The 16,258-nt window shown below is 33.1% G+C and overlaps 1 protein-coding gene across 1 annotated transcript in view; it reads left to right on the forward strand.

The window, feature by feature from the left end:
* The window catches only part of SLCO4C1 (solute carrier organic anion transporter family member 4C1), a 73,049-nt gene that overhangs the window by 45,816 nt on the left and 10,975 nt on the right, over positions 1–16,258 (forward strand). The window contains exons 4-10 of the mRNA XM_032403489.1: positions 731–827; positions 2,678–2,799; positions 4,608–4,726; positions 6,721–6,865; positions 7,261–7,456; positions 11,517–11,670; positions 15,148–15,338. Of these exons, the coding sequence (XP_032259380.1) occupies positions 731–827; positions 2,678–2,799; positions 4,608–4,726; positions 6,721–6,865; positions 7,261–7,456; positions 11,517–11,670; positions 15,148–15,338 (1,024 nt within the window). The remainder of the gene's footprint in view (positions 1–730; positions 828–2,677; positions 2,800–4,607; positions 4,727–6,720; positions 6,866–7,260; positions 7,457–11,516; positions 11,671–15,147; positions 15,339–16,258) is intronic.

The following is a 16,258-nucleotide window of genomic DNA, read 5'->3' on the forward strand; positions in this document are numbered from 1 at the left end:
GCTTGTTGGGTCCCTGCTGGAGGAGCAGTGGCCCGACTGTGCCGCGGATCACGGTTTATAGCAACCCCGAGCTGAGAGCCCGCGCCTGGGCTCCGTCTCTGCAGCCAGCTTCCCTGCTCCGATACCTGGGAGCTCTGCCGCACTCAGGCACCCCCGGTTTTTCTGTGACGCCGAGGGTCCTGAGACCACACTGTCCCGTGAGGGTTCCACCCCCCACTTCACCACCAGAGTGACGTCCCTCAGTGGAGCAGACTTCTAAAAGTTCCGACTTTGTGCTCCGCGGCTCTATCACTTGCCAGAAGCGGCGGACGGAGGCCCCCTCCCCCGCCGTCTATCCTCCCGAATATCGCCTCGGATTCACTTCTCCGCACGTCCTACCTTCCAGAAAGTGGTCGCTTTTCTGTTCAGAGTTGTTGCTATTCTTTTCTTTGATCTCCTGTTGAGTTTGTAGGTGTTCAGAATGGTTTGATCCCTATCCAGCTGAATTCCTGAGAGGAGAGGAAATCCAGGTCTCCTACTCCCTAGTTATATTTATTTTTAAAATATTTTTAAGTTCCTTGACTTATTAACAAGTGGCACCATTCAAATTGTATTTTTTTTACTGAAAATGCATAACTTTGTTGTAATTCTAATCATTTCAAATTTTTACAGTAAAATATTTCCTCACTACTGTAAGACATTCATAGCAAAGTTGTATAGTTGACCATTTTCAATGTCTTTGTTCTTCTAGGAATTGGCTATTCTATGTCAATATTAGGCCCTGCTGTTGGCTATGTATTGGGAGGACAGCTGCTAACCTTGTACATTGATGTGGATTTGGGACAAAGGCAAGGCAATATCTATTTTTCTCTTATTTAAATTTATTTTATTTTAACGATGTTAACAGCATAGAATATTTTCAAAGTATTTGAAACAAAACTGAATACACACAATTTTTCTATAATGTTTTAACCGCACTACTTCATGAATTAATGCCATACCACCCCCTAGTATAATGCATTTATTCATAAATAAGGATGCTTAAAAGTCACCTGTGAAATTTTTCAACATACGTATCTAGGACCCCATGCATTGTTCAGAAAGAAGAATTTAATCAAAATTGGTTGTTTTTTTAGTAGACTTAGCTGGATGTAGACAGCCTGAAAAGCCTTGAGAGTCCATGATTCTCAGACTAAGTTCTGTAGTAGTTCTGATATGGTCAAGGAATCACAGTTGTGTGGTTTTAACTGTGGCCATAGAGGATAATAATAGGTAATGTTTATTTATCCCATACTATTTTATATATATCATAGATTTTGTGTGTTACTTTATTTTACATACCACTTAATTTAATCCTTTTAATAATCTTATTAGGTAATTGATACACAGAGGTTGGTAAGTGGCTAAGGCATGAATTCAAGGGGATCTTTTTGACTCCCAAATCCTCCTTTTAACCACTAAGTTACCTTCTCTTTTTCCTGAATATAGAGAAGTTAGTAACCTTTGGTGAGGCCATATTTTCTCATTTTACCACTAAGAATCAAAACTGCACAATCCTATGTGTGACTCTGAGTAATGAATAAGAAAATGTGGTTATAGATATGTGATTTGTTCTTTGAGCTGTTAGTCCCAGGTTAATATTTTAGAGACTATATAAAAAATGTACAGAGAAAGTCCTTGAAGCAGAGAGCTGAGTTTTTAAGAAAGGTTTTTAAATTCAGTGGAGAATTACATGAGTTGTAGGAATGGTGTGTTTGGGGGAGAAACCTATTGATATAAAACTATGAGAATCATTATAAAGTACTGTTACTAAATTACTTTAAGAAGAACTTATAGCCAGACAGAGAAAGACAAATACTATATGATTTCATGTGTATGTAGAGTCTACAAAAACACACAAAAAAACAAGCTCATAGATACGGAGAACAAATTCGTGGTTACCATAGGTGGGGGATGGGTGAAATGGGTAAAAGGAGTACAAAGTTCTTGTTGTAAAATAATTAAGTCATGGGATATAATATACAACATGGCAAATATAGTTGGTAATATTGGACTGCATATTTGAAAGTTGCTAAGAGAGTAAATCTTAATAAGTTCTCAAAACAAGAAAAACAATTCTGTACTATATGGTGACAGATGTTAAGTAGACTTAATGTGGTGATCATTTTGTAATATATTGAAATATTGCATCATTATATTGTATACCTGAAACTAATATAATATTGTATGTCAGTTATACCTCAATAAATAGGTAAATAAATAAAATAAATGAATTTTACATTTAAATGAATGCCTTAATCGAAGCACAGTGTATGGGCTTTTAACATCGATCAGTGATTTGCTGTAAGATATACTCAGTATAGTAGAGAAGAAAAACTTAGCCAAAGTTAGGTAAACAATGTTCAGAAATTCTATGTATGCCTACAGATATTCAGCATACCTGTATTTACTATTAAATATTTTGCACTTCTCTGTCATGTTGCCAGTTGAAATACTTTGTAAACCATTATTCTTATAGCTCTCATTGATGCCTGCTCTCTGTTATCTGATTCATCACAATGACTCAACTTAAAATGTTGGATACTATAATACTATTCCCCTATATATGCACTTGAATTACAAAGTCTGTACTTATCATAACTGCATTTTAGTGAGCAAGGTAGAGTTGACTTTTACATTTTGTTTTTCTGTCCTATAGCATAGCTATCACTGAAGATGATCCACGATGGCTGGGGGCGTGGTGGATTGGATTTCTTCTGTGTTGGCTCTTTGCTTGGTCTTTGATAATACCTTTCTTATGCTTTCCAAAACATTTACCAGGTAAGCATATTTTCTTCAAAACCAGGGAGTTTTATTCCAATTCTGGGCCAAGAGTTGCTTATAATTTCTAAGAACCCTAGAAAATTCATTGTTTTATAGAATTTCAGTTGTCTTCCTATATAAACTTTTGAATATTTGTCTTTAGGAAATTTTGGGTAGCTATCTTAATACTCATGGTTTTCCTTTATTTCCAATTAATAAAAGCAATAAAACTGTATATATTCACTTTTTTACTATAGATATACTTAATAATATAATAACTTAATATATTATTAATAACTATGTTAATATATTAATATGTTAATATTATATATACTATACAATATTATATAACATGTTAATATTTTGTTTATATATATATATATATATATATATATATATATATATACACACACACACACTTAATAATAAATTTGTTTCCTGTGTGTTATGTGTTATCTGGAATCTTGCTTTATGTATATGCAAGATATAGGATCTTTCAAACTATTAGTTTGCATCAGTTCCTCACTAACCAACAATCAATCTGCCTTAAATCATTGATGTTATTTGTTGATGAGAGTACAAGTACTTTTTTTTCAATTGTCACCAAAGTAATACTGCAGTATACTCATTTTCTTTTTTTTTATTATTATGTTAATCACAATACATTACATCATTAGTTTTTGATGTAGTGTTCCACGATTCATTGTTTGTGTATAACACCCAGTGCTCCATTCAGTATGTTCCCTCTTTAATACCCATCACCAGGCTAACCCATCCCCCCACCCCCCTCCCCTCTAGAACCCTCAGTTTGTTTCTCAGAGTCCATAGTCTCTTATGGTTCGTCTCCCCCTCCGATTTCCCCCCCTTCATTCTTCCCTTCCTGCTATCTTCTTCTTCTTTTTTTTTTTTTTCCGAGAGCAGAAGAGATGCACTGCCAGCAGGCTGCTAGGGCCATAGGCTTCTTTTTTTTTTTTTTTAAACATATAATGTATTATTTGTTTCAGAGATACAGGTCTGTGATTCAACAGTCTTACACAATTCACAGTGCTCATTTTCACCATATTTCAATATTAGTTTGCCTAAAAAAGAAAAGATTAAGAGAAAAGAATATCCATTCCTTTCTCTGTAAAATTTTGCTTCTATATAACCATGTGGTTCAAATACATTATCTGTCGAAGTATTTTTCTGTAGGCAGAAATTAGTTAAATAGTTGTTCCTATTGTTATGTATAACAGGATAGATGATTAACTTTTCGGAATGGGCAGAAGAAAAGTTGACAGAGTAGAAATAGGTGGACTCATTGATTTCTTTCTACCCTGGGCCATCCAACTTATAATTCCATATATTGACTGTTTTCTCAGATTTATTGACAGTGCCATTATTAAAAATCAAAGGGTCATGGTAATACATGGTAAATATTTCATTTGCAAAGCATGTTAGAATAAAAGAATGTAAAGGAAAAGAGCCTCAAACATACTTCATTTAATATATAATGGATGATGGATGAAAAAGCGATCCATTTTAAAGGAAGAAAAGAATTTAAGAGATATTTGTAAATAAAGGGAATAAATATGTCATTGGAACAAAATTGTCTCATTTTAATATCTAGACTGATTGGAAGTTCTTTAGCTAATAGGAATAATACTAGCTCTCAGGACAGACAAATTACAGACATAGATAATTTGTGCAATTTGGCTGATAAAGAGGAACTGGCTTCTTACGTTACAGAATTTATATATTTGTAGAAGTGTGTGTCAGTTAAAAAGTAAGCATTTAAAAAAATGAAGAATGAAGTGATAGAGCAAGTCCATTTACTATTTTTTTAGGTACAGCAAAAATTCATAGTGAAAGAACTTGCCAGACTCATCAGGAAAGGCATAGTTCCTTAAAACACACAGAGGAGAATTTTGGAACAAGTTTGAAAGATTTTCCAGCTGCTCTAAAGGTAAAATAACACTGTACACACACACACCCACACACCCTCCTGCACATATAGATAGGTAGCTATATGTATATATTACATATATACATGAATAAATATATACGTATATTCACACAAATATTTTCATGATGCATTTTTGTTTGCCTATTTACTATAGTTCCAGCTCTTATAAATAAATGACTTCAGATTTAATTTTATTATGCTTTGAGTAAATGAGAACTATTCCAGGGTAGAACGGTTAAAAGAACATGAGTTAACTTATTGATATCAAATATCATTATTCAGTGGTTCCTCATTAGCGCTATAGCCAATCATTATTCCTTGCCATTTCCCTCATGTAATGGATCGATCAGTTATCACTGAATTGTAAATATATATTTGAGAATGTCAAACCAATATTTTTCCATTGTGAAAGAAGTGGCAGTTAGTGGTTACTTGGTTTGAATTTGAGGTTGAAGAAACAAGTGTTCTGGTCTGTTCTGTTGTACTCCTCAGAAAAACGTTCTTTCCATTTAGCATCATAAAAGTTTTATACATACAGGAGTTTATAATTTTACCTTTTCAAGATTTGAAATTATTTACTTTTCAATTATTTTTATTTTCCCCCTCAAATGAAAACTTAAAATGTTCTAACTCCGTTTATCCCACCTTTCAACTCTCTGTTCTCTCCCATGCAGGCAAATTCTTGTGTTTTGCTGAGATTGTTCCAACTACTGTTTTCTTTCATAAAAATTTTATTTATTTTATAAATTCTTATGTATATTGCCATCAAGGGTTATTATTCCCTGCTGCTTTTTTTATTCCTATGGTTTCGTGCTTCGACGTCTAAATTCCCAGTCAGATCTCTCTGGGTACGGTATTTTATTGCTAGTTTTCCTCAGGCAGGATACCATCTGAGTATCCTTGAATACTAAATGATATTTTGACTAGATGGACACTTCCGGATCATATTCTTTTAGTCCCAGAAGTCTGTGGGTGTTATATTGCTCTTTTCTACTTAAATGTGTTGTAGTTGAGAAGTTTCATGTTAGTGTGATTCTTTTTTATCTCCATTTACAAATTCATACATTTTTTCATTTATCTTTAATTTCAGGCAGTTTGTTAGGTTTTACCTCACTGTATGTGTTTTTTCATTAATCCTTGACAGAAATCCATTATCTTTTTTAATATGAAGATTTAAATATTTTCTGCTATTATTATTTTTAAAAAATAGTGAATGTTTTCATTCAGGTACTTTTTCTCCTTTTGTCGCTATTGTTATTCTTATGTTAGATCATCTGGATCTGACTTCTAACTCTCTATCTTGCCCCTTCATCACTCCTGTGTGTGGGTGTGTACATGTGTGTATTTTGTTTGATTGAAATTTTTTGCATTTAATATTCCAGAACTATAATTTGGTTTTACTTTATGGTTAGATAAATTGGATTTATTAATCTCTATAGTCTCCCGGATAAATGAAAAAGATTCTGAGAAGTCCAGCAATCCATATTTAAAATTATAACTACCTGAGGTTCTTAACTATTGAGTCCTTTACTTATGGAACAATATAAATTTGATGACTTAGAGACCATTCTCCTCTGTGCTTGTAGTTGAGTTCTTCATTTACTAGACATGGAAATTCAAAACACAGTAAAATAAATCAGACAAGGGGTAGATTTAATGTATGGAGATTTATAGTAGACTGGGGAAGGGAATCTTTCCAAGCTGGCTTTTAAAATCCTTTACCCAGTCTCTGCATATGATAAGGCACAATCACCCTCCTGATGAATCACCTGTCAGTTCTCTAGGTGTTGCACATATGAATGTTCTCAACATAGTATATATAAAGCTATTAATATTCCATAGTTATGCTTTTGTACTGGAGAAAATGCTTAAATTTTATAGATAATTATATTGTATTTATTAAAAATTAGTCATTTCATCATGCTGCTATTCTAATGCTATATCTTGCAGTATAATCATAGTTATTCATTTGATGAACTATGTTTTTTCCTTAGAATTTGATACGGAATACTGTCTTTATGTGTTTAGTTCTTTCAACTGCTTCAGAAGCCTTAATTACTACTGGGTTTGCTACATTTTTACCTAAATTTATAGAAAATCAATTTGGATTGTCTTCCAGCTTTGCAGCCACCCTTGCAGGTAAACCATTTTCCTTTTTGTTTGAGTTTAATCTAATAATTTACTTTACCACATTAAATGTTTATTAGAATAGTGTATCATTTTAGATAGCCCACTTTTTAAAATTTAAACTATACTGATTTTCATACAAGTTTCTGATTTTCTGACATTAGTCTGTTGTATGAATGAGAATTACAGAGGCTGTGTAACTAAAGAGAATATTTGCTGATCTTAATATCCAACACATTAATTTTATTAATCTCTTGACATAACCACTATTTTATTTATAGGTTTCTAAATTGCATGATAGTATTCGTTAAAACAATACTGTGCTTGTTTTTGATGTTTTCCAATTGTCATATGAGTAACTGAGTACACTTGTATGTTTTCTCACTCTGTGTCTTCTTTCTCATCAGGGGCTGTTTTAATTCCTGGAGCCGCTCTTGGTCAGATTTTAGGTGGTGTCCTTGTTTCAAAACTCAAAATGACATGTAAAAACTCAATGAAGTTTGCTTTGCTCACATCTTTAGTTGCGTTTGCACTGAGTTTTGTATTTGTTTATGCCAACTGTGAAAATGAGCCATTTGCCGGTGTGTCTGAATTGTATAATGGGTAAATATATTTCAGTGCTTTTTGGTATTAATATCAGGGTTATAAATGATGTGCATATTTCAAAGTATATGCTTTCCTGAATCAAATAATGAAAGACTGGCTATATTTTATTTTATTATTTTTTATTTTTTGTTTTGTTTTGTTATCTTAGTCACCATACAGTACATCATTCGTTTTAGATGTAGTGTTCCATGATTCATTGTTTTCGTAAAACACCCAGTGCTCCATGCAGTACGTGCCCTCCTTAATACCCATCACCGAGCTAACCCATCCCAATTGGAAGACTTTTTCCTCTAAAAAATATGTACGTTTGTTTTGTTTTATTTCTTCACTTAAATAATTTACATCTTATTAAATGTTGGGTATTTATTCGGAGAACAATTAAGGAGCACCTGTTCTATCCTGGGTACTACGTTCAGGGATACAGAGATGAATATAACAGAGTCTTTGCTCTGAAGGGATTCACATCCTAGGGAGAATTTTACATTTTATATTGCTATTGATTTAAGTCTTTAAAAATGGAGGTGACTCCCTATGATGAAATTCATGTACTAGGTGGATTGAAAATAGTCTAGGAGAGAAATTAAAATGAAGCTAGTCCTAGGTTATACTAATGATTATTGTTTCTACTTTATTTATTTATTTTTGTTTCTACTGTAGGAGTTCATGTTTATTGTAGAGAAATAAATGACTTTTTGTTCTGACCAGTAAACATGTTTTTAACCTATAAGTGATGTGATCATTTTATTTCTTTGCCGTGTTTGTTTGGTTTTGAAATCCTAAACCATGAGTTAGGGGATCAGGCAGGAGGGCGTTGCCCAGTGGTGCATTTATAGCCTGCATTGTTGCTTTAATGTTTCATTGCATGTGTTTGAGGCTGATGAGGGAGCTGGTACTCCATCCAGGTCAAGGACTCCACAGTTTTGTAGAATATGGCATTCAGAGAACCTAAATAGAATGTACTTTGTTTGGATGAGTTTGCCTGTAACAATTATGATTTGCAGGTGCTATGCATTTCTGTCATTCTGTTACATTAATGAGACGCTGAGCATTCTGAAGCAATGTTAAGTTCAGTTCCATTACATTTATTCAACATTTGTTGACCACATCCTCTGGCTGACCTTTAGGACAAAATCTCTACTCTAAAGGAGTTTACAATGCAGCAGGAGAGATTGGGAAACAAAATGGTAAACGAACAATGCATTAGGTAATGAGAGACATACAAAGGGCTATGAAATTCAAAAGAAGGAGAGCTTCTCAGTTTCCTTTAATAAGATTCAGGAAGGGTATGGGCTTGCATATCCTTTAAGGATAAAAAGAGCTTTGAGTAGAGAGAAAGGCAAAGGGAATATGTTAGCCATAAATGCTGGAAAATAAAGGCTAGGTCTTCAGGAACCAGTTTGAATGGGACTTAGGTCATGTGCCTGTAAATAAAAAAGTATCTGGAAATGTTGAATGTGGGTGGAGGTAAGCTCTGCAGACCTGACGTGCACACCAACAAACTTTACCCAAACATATCCCGAGAAACCACTTGTTTTTTTGTATGTTCCTTTTAGAAGAACAGAAAGTTCTGGATAGTTTAACACTAGTTAATCACCTTGAAAAATGAATGATGTAGATATGAATCTGTTTGCTATTTTTTAACCTTAAACATGAGTTACTACCAAATAAGTTCTCTTTAGCCTATGGACAGGAAGGAAGACAAGTGAGAAGGTGCCAGTTTGAGGGGTGTGAGTGTTTAGATATAAATAGAGATAGAGTTTAATGTCACAAAGGAGGTGAGACATTGTCAGATTGTTTTTTTCTGTTTTTCTCTGTGGCTCCAAATTCTCAATTTTAGCTCTGCGTGCTGCATATTAAAATGTACATAGCATGGGCAGCTTAGTCAGTGTAGCCTCATCCAAGAAACACATGTATAAGAAAAAGTAGTATATGGAAAGAAGACTAGACTAAGAAGCTTAGTGGAAGAAAGAAGTTATGGAAATGTAGTTTCTAGTAGAGTGATCCAAAGAGTCTTTGCCCTTGCCATGTAATCACATGGTTAAAAACAGCTTTTTCGACTATGTACTAATAAGTTAGGCTTATTGATAAGTTCATTTAAAACCCTGTTAAACAGTATATATAAAAAACTTAAGATCAACAATACTGATTATTTCAGGGGATATTATTAGTATTTATAGTATTTTATATAATTTCATTCTTTTCTTTTTTTTTTTAAAGATTTTATTTTATTTATTTGACAGAGAGAGAGACAGCTAGAGAGGGAACACAAGCAGGCAGAGTGGGAGAGGGAGAAACAGGCTCCTGACCGAGCAGGGAGCCCGATGCGGGGCTCAATCCCAGGACCCTGGGATCATGACCTGAGCCGAAGGCAGACGCTTAACGACTGAGCCACCCAGGCGCCCCTATAGTTTCATTCTTAAATGCTTAATATGGACACAGCAATTGAAAAGAGACTGTCATTTCTAGAATCTGTTAGTTATTAAAACTTCCTATGGTTCTTTTATTGCCTTGACAATCTTTAGGCAGTTTGGGTCTGTTTTGGTAATCTGTTGGTGGTGGTGATTTATGTTTTACTTTATACTTAGAACTTCATAAAATATGAAATATTGTAGTAAGTACACACAGTATTTTTTCTCTATCTGGTCTCTAGCTAGAATTTCTTTGCTTATCTGAAACAGCGCCTTAAAGAAACATACCTATTAGGATGTTGTAATAGGTTTAGGGAAATCTTTGCTTATGGTAGAAGAATAATTAGAGGATAGTTTGGGTTCAAATAAGAAATTAGCATTTAAATTCTACTTGTGATAAATGTGTTACTCATACATGAAAGTGTGCATTTATACACATGTATATATTTTTTAAATATTCAAAAATTTTAAAATTTAAAATATTTTATATATTTTTAAAATACTATGTATATATTAAGACCATTTAATAAACTTTGCAAGCATTAGCTATTTTCCTAATAACAGGTTCCACTTTACCTCATGCAGTAAATCCTTATAAAATATATAGGGTTAAGTGGCTTATATAGGTTTGAAAATAAGGAATATATGCTATATTTCTCTGTTTCTACTGAAGTTTGCATCATAGTGTCTTATATTTTCATGTTCTCAGTAGTCACTTATTCATAACGTGAGAATTATACATTGGAAAATTTAAATTTAAAAATGTTTGTGTAGAGGTTGTTTCTAGAATTGAAGGGGTAGTATTTTTCTAGTCACTGTACTTCTCTATTTATATTGTAAGCTAGTTGTAAGTAGACCATAATGCTTTCTTTTGTGAGTAAAACAGTGCTTGATAAAGAAATCTAGCAGCAGCCTGTGGCAGGTATTCCTGATACCTAGCATAGGGTCCAGCATTTGCTCAATGTTTATTGGTTGAATGAATGAATAAATAGGGACTGGAGAAGTGTCTTTGCTTAAGGTAACCCTTTATTTTATCCAAGATATTGCATCCTATTAAGAAGCAGCATGGAACAGAACTGAGCCTGGGAACCAGGAATATTTGGCAAAGACAGAAAAGTAACTTAATCTATCTGGGCCCTAGTTTTTCCACTGATAAAATGAGTATGTTGAATACCATTATTTTATTCATGCTTCTAGGTTTAAAATTTTGCCCACACCCCAGGGAGATTTTTTGATGTCTGCAGACATTTTGGTTGTCATAACTGAGGGTTGCTACAGAAATCTAGTGTGTAGAGACCAAGGATGCTGCTAAGCATCCTACAATCCACAAAATCATCAAGCCCCTCCCTGCCACCCCTTGAAAGAATAATCTAGTGCCAAATGAGAAACCTTGTTTTATTTGCTTACTCTGCCTATTTTTCTTATCACAGACATACATTATATAAGTATTGTTTATACTACCTCTCTCTCCCATAAGAAATTAAATTCTATGTGAAAAGGCAGACATTTTATTTGTTTTATTCTTTCAGTAATTAAATACATGTTGAGCGAGTAAATTGACTGAATGGCAAGATATAGCAATGCTACTGAACTGTTCATTAAAAGTTATAACGTAGATAATTTGCCCTTATTTCATTTCTTGTTCACAGGACAGGAAAACTGGGAAACTTGACCGCTCCTTGTAATACCAATTGTAATTGCTTGCGATCATATTATTATCCTGTCTGTGGAGGAGATGGAATCCAGTATTTTTCTCCCTGCTTTGCAGGTTGTAGAAATTATATTTCAAAAAGACATCTAAAGGTAACTTGTGTCTTCTACTTTACTTTAATGAGGCAGTGTGTTTGTATAAGTATGGATGGCCATCTTTATTCCTCCAGTGGAATTATGTAGTGCTTCTTCTTCCCTTGCTCTCCTACCTCCTCCATTCAGAAGCCAGAGGTAAAGTTTCAGTCAAGTTAGATGAATAAACTCTAGAGATCTGCTGTACAACATTGTAACTATTATCAACAATAATGTAAGCTTTAAATTTGTTAGGAGGGTAGAGCTCATGCAAAGCGTTCTTACTTTAATTATGTGTGTATATATATATATATATTTTTTTTTTAAGCACCTGAGCACTCCAGCTGAAAAAGACTCTTCTTCCTTTATATCTCAGATGCATTGAATGTGGAAAAATCAATTTTGCAGTTATTCACATCCATCTTTGTAACATTACTTCTGTTATAGTAGTGAAATATTATTTACATTTTTATATTTTTTATTTTTTTCTCAGCCATACTTTATGCCCCAGAAGTCCGAGAACTTCTATTCTTACTAAATACTGTGTGTATAATGGAAGCATAATAAATATTTATTGCTTTGATATGATGTACCATGGGTTCATTTTAAAATACCCAAATCATTAATTCTCAAATACAAATTTACTTTTAATTCTAGATTAGAATGCATATTAGTTTACCTATATATGATTTTTTTAACAATTAAATGGTTTAAGAGAATCCAATAGAATTTTGTTGGATTTCATCTTGGCTAAATTTAAGAGTTTGGGGAAAAAATAACATTCAGATTATTTGTAGTACATATGTTATGCATTAATAGATAATGTGATAACTTTAAGAAGACCTGAGGGAAATATATACTATGATATAAGAGATCACAATGAATAAGATATATAAGAATTACATGACAAAACAGCACAATCTTGAGTATTTGAAATGTAGAATAATGAAATGGCATTCATTTTCCCATATAAAGAGAAGTTTAAGATTGCAAGAAAAGATTTCTTTGTAAATAAGTAGAAATAGATAATTGAAACGATCCGTAAAATTACTTCAGATTTCTTCTAAAACCAACATGGATGTGTTTGTGTGTGTGTGGTTATATACATTTGTATGTTCATAAATACATACATAAATCTATGTGCATGTACGTATATATGCATATCTTTAATAATTTTATGTGCAATAAATACAGTAGAAGTTTGAACATACTAGGATTTGATCTTCCTGCAAGAAGTGTGAGAATATGAGAAACAATGTACATTTTTTCATATTACCTAGGTTATAGATTTTTTAAATGATCATCTAAGAACACTAAAAAATATGACAGAAAAAAATTGTCTGTGGTGAATCATAGTAGACCTAATAGACTTGGATGCCATATGTGCAGTTTTAATCCTTGGGATAAAACTAATTAGATCATTACTGTTAGGTGCCTATGAAAAATAAAAGACATCAGGAAGATTTTTGAGCTCTCAAGTCTGAAGTTCATCATGCCTTCAAACCAGTAGACATCTGGGATTGCTTTAGTTTCAAAACAGGTTGAGAAAATTAGGTGTTTGTGTCAGTTACAAGGAATCGAATTCCACAAATGAGCATGATGCACATTATAGAATCAGAACTACCAGTAAGGTAGCTAACTGTTACTTTGAGAGGCAGGTGTATGTAGGTATTATTTTCTTGTGTATAAAATATGATTAATAATTGTTACTGACTGACTCTACTTAGAAAAAGATCACAAGGAGATATTTGTAGGGTTTTACTCACATAACTAAAAACGTTAGAGACAAATACTATCCTGTATATGGAAACCTCCTCCCCCAAAAAGAAAAAAAATATCTAATAGCCAGAGCACATTTTAAATGGTATTGGTTATTTTGATATGATTAATTTGATATTTATATTTTTCTCCAAATACTGTAATTGCCATCTTAACTAGCAAATTGTCTTCTAGAGATTGTTTAGGAAAAACAAATATTTTGACTTCATATTTTCTATTTGTCCTGGCCTTTTCATGTCCATTTAGTCCATGTAACAACTCATTTTTTCACAGGATTTTTTTTTTTTCTTAATGACATATTTCAAATAGGCAAAATGCATTGATAATAGTATAGTAAATACTTATGTACATTTGTTCACAGAAATATTTGTCTTATATTTCACACTAGTGACCCAAACAACAAAACAGATATTGACTGACAGCTAGGTATAGTTATAGTGCAAGCAAAATTGTATACATTTTTATGTAAGAGGTGTAAAATTACATCGAGATAGAAAATACTTTTATTTTAAAAATTTAAAAGGCTACATTTCTTCATTATTTGATATATCCCGTTGCTGAGCATGTAATATTCCATTGTGGGAGTGTCATCCATGTATTTGGATGTCCTGAATCAATACCAGTGGCCTTAGATTAGCTTTAGCACTGAAAAAAGGTTTCTGGCCTTCAGAATAATAAAAGGACCATTTCCCTTTGACTTCTTTGGCTTTACTCTAACTTTATTGAGACCTTAAACTTGTAAAAAGGTTTATAGTAAGGATAGAATTCTCTCAATTCTTTTCCTATAAAAGTGATACTTGTGATCTTTTAACGTGTTACCTTCCAACACTTTATATTATTAATTTATATGTATGTATATATTAAATAGTTAATATTTTATATTTACATATAAAATAGCTTTCAGGATAATGAAGTAATAACTTCTATTTTTTATTGTTATAAATATGTCATCTTAGAAGGCATATAGTTTGCTTTTGCTTTTAGTAAAACAATTACAAAAAGTTCAGAAAGTTATAGTAATTTAGTTGAAAGTAGTATTTTTTTTTCCTAGAGACTTGTGATGTATTAGTTGATTTGACTGTGGCACTTGTTAAAATTACAGTGTTCATCCTTTCAAACTAATGTGGAGAGTGAGATTGTCACTCTACATGCTTCTTTGCCTTCTTTAATGGAAAACTATTTGAAGTTATGATCCATTAAAAGTAGTCTAGAATGTGAGATCTGGTAATTGCTGTATTCTTGTCAATTTATATTATAAGTCATGAGTCAATAGTAGGTTACAATTTGAAACAATGAACACAAAACTCAAATACAGGCCATAAATATGGCCCCTTATTTTCACTTAATTTCTTAAAAGTTAATTATTCTTTCTCAGCATTATTTGTTGTGTATAGATTAAGACTGTGTAAAATGTTTGCCATGTCTAGAGATCACATAACTTAAAATGATAAAATATGTTTTCAAGAGGGGCACCTGGGTGGCCCATTCGGGTAAGTGGCTGACTGGATTTCGGCCCAGGTCATGATTCCAGGGTTCTGGGATGGAGCCCTGTGTTGGGCTCTGTGCTCAGCAGGGAGTCTGTTTGAGGATTCTCTTTCTCCCTCTCCTTCTGTCCCTCCCCCCGTTTGCTCGCTCTCTCTCAAATAAATAAATAAATAATCTTTAAATATATATTTTCAAGATAAGTGCTTTCAATATTTTCTTGTCTAATATTTCTAGGTATATTACAACTGTTCCTGTATTGAAAGGAATATAGAAATGACACCTACTTTGGCAAATTTTGATTTTGAAGCTAAAGCTGGAAAATGTGAAAATCGATGTGCAAAGTTACCCGTTTTTCTTGGCATTTTGTTTGCTACAATTATCTTTACATTTATGGCTGGTACTCCTATAACTGTGTCCATCCTAAGGTATATATTATATTGTGAAATTTGCCATCCCTAAGACATGTTGGGTGAAAAGAAAATGGACTCAGGGGTTCATTTGGGGTTTCTATTGACCGCTAGTTCCAATACTAATTCGGTTCTTTTAAGATCATTAGTTCTGTGGCGTGGAAAACCTATTTCATTGATCCCCAGATGAATGAGGTTTAAATATGATTATGTATGTGAAAATGTCTTGATGTTGCCTACCTGGAATATACTTGACTTTAGTTTCTCTGCCTCTTTCATGACCCTTCAGTTGAAGCTGTTGGACTGTGTTTGAGTATGATGGAAATGCGGTGCATTCCACATATGTCAGAATCAGAATGACAGAATTCTACCTTATGTAGTAGGTGCTGTGATAATTCAGCTTTCCTGTAAACAGTGCTCTGCTGGATGAGAAGCTAGCTGTCACCTGGCTCTTAACAGTGTTTTGAGCTTCAAGTTGCTCTTTCTCCTTCTACATCACTTGATAAAACTATTTTCTGTCTGTGCTGTCATAAGTTCATCAGCCTTTCTATGTCTTTCCTAACAAATTCTAGCTTTTTTACTCTTCAGTTTTTGTTCCCTGATACTATCTTTTCACACACTTTTTTGTCAATTGGAAATTTTAGAGATTCTGTCTAGAAATACTAAATAGTCTGTTAACATTATCCTACGTGGACATTGGAGTTGTTTAGAGAATTAAGAAAATGCTTTTTTAAAACTTCATTTTTGAAAAATTATCTGCATTACCTTTCAACTACATGTTGATCCCTTTTATCTCCTATCTAATTCTTGGGTGCCAGTGTCATGTTTTATTCATCTTTGATAACCGTTACCTAAAATCAGATTGAGCCTCAGCAACTATTTTACATTGACCCAGATTTGTACCTTATCCCATAGATGTGACTTCTATCTCAAAGTTA

Source organism: Phoca vitulina, unplaced genomic scaffold, assembly GCF_004348235.1.
Source record: "Phoca vitulina isolate PV1807 unplaced genomic scaffold, GSC_HSeal_1.0 scaffold6, whole genome shotgun sequence".
Taxonomy (NCBI): Eukaryota; Metazoa; Chordata; class Mammalia; order Carnivora; family Phocidae; genus Phoca; species Phoca vitulina.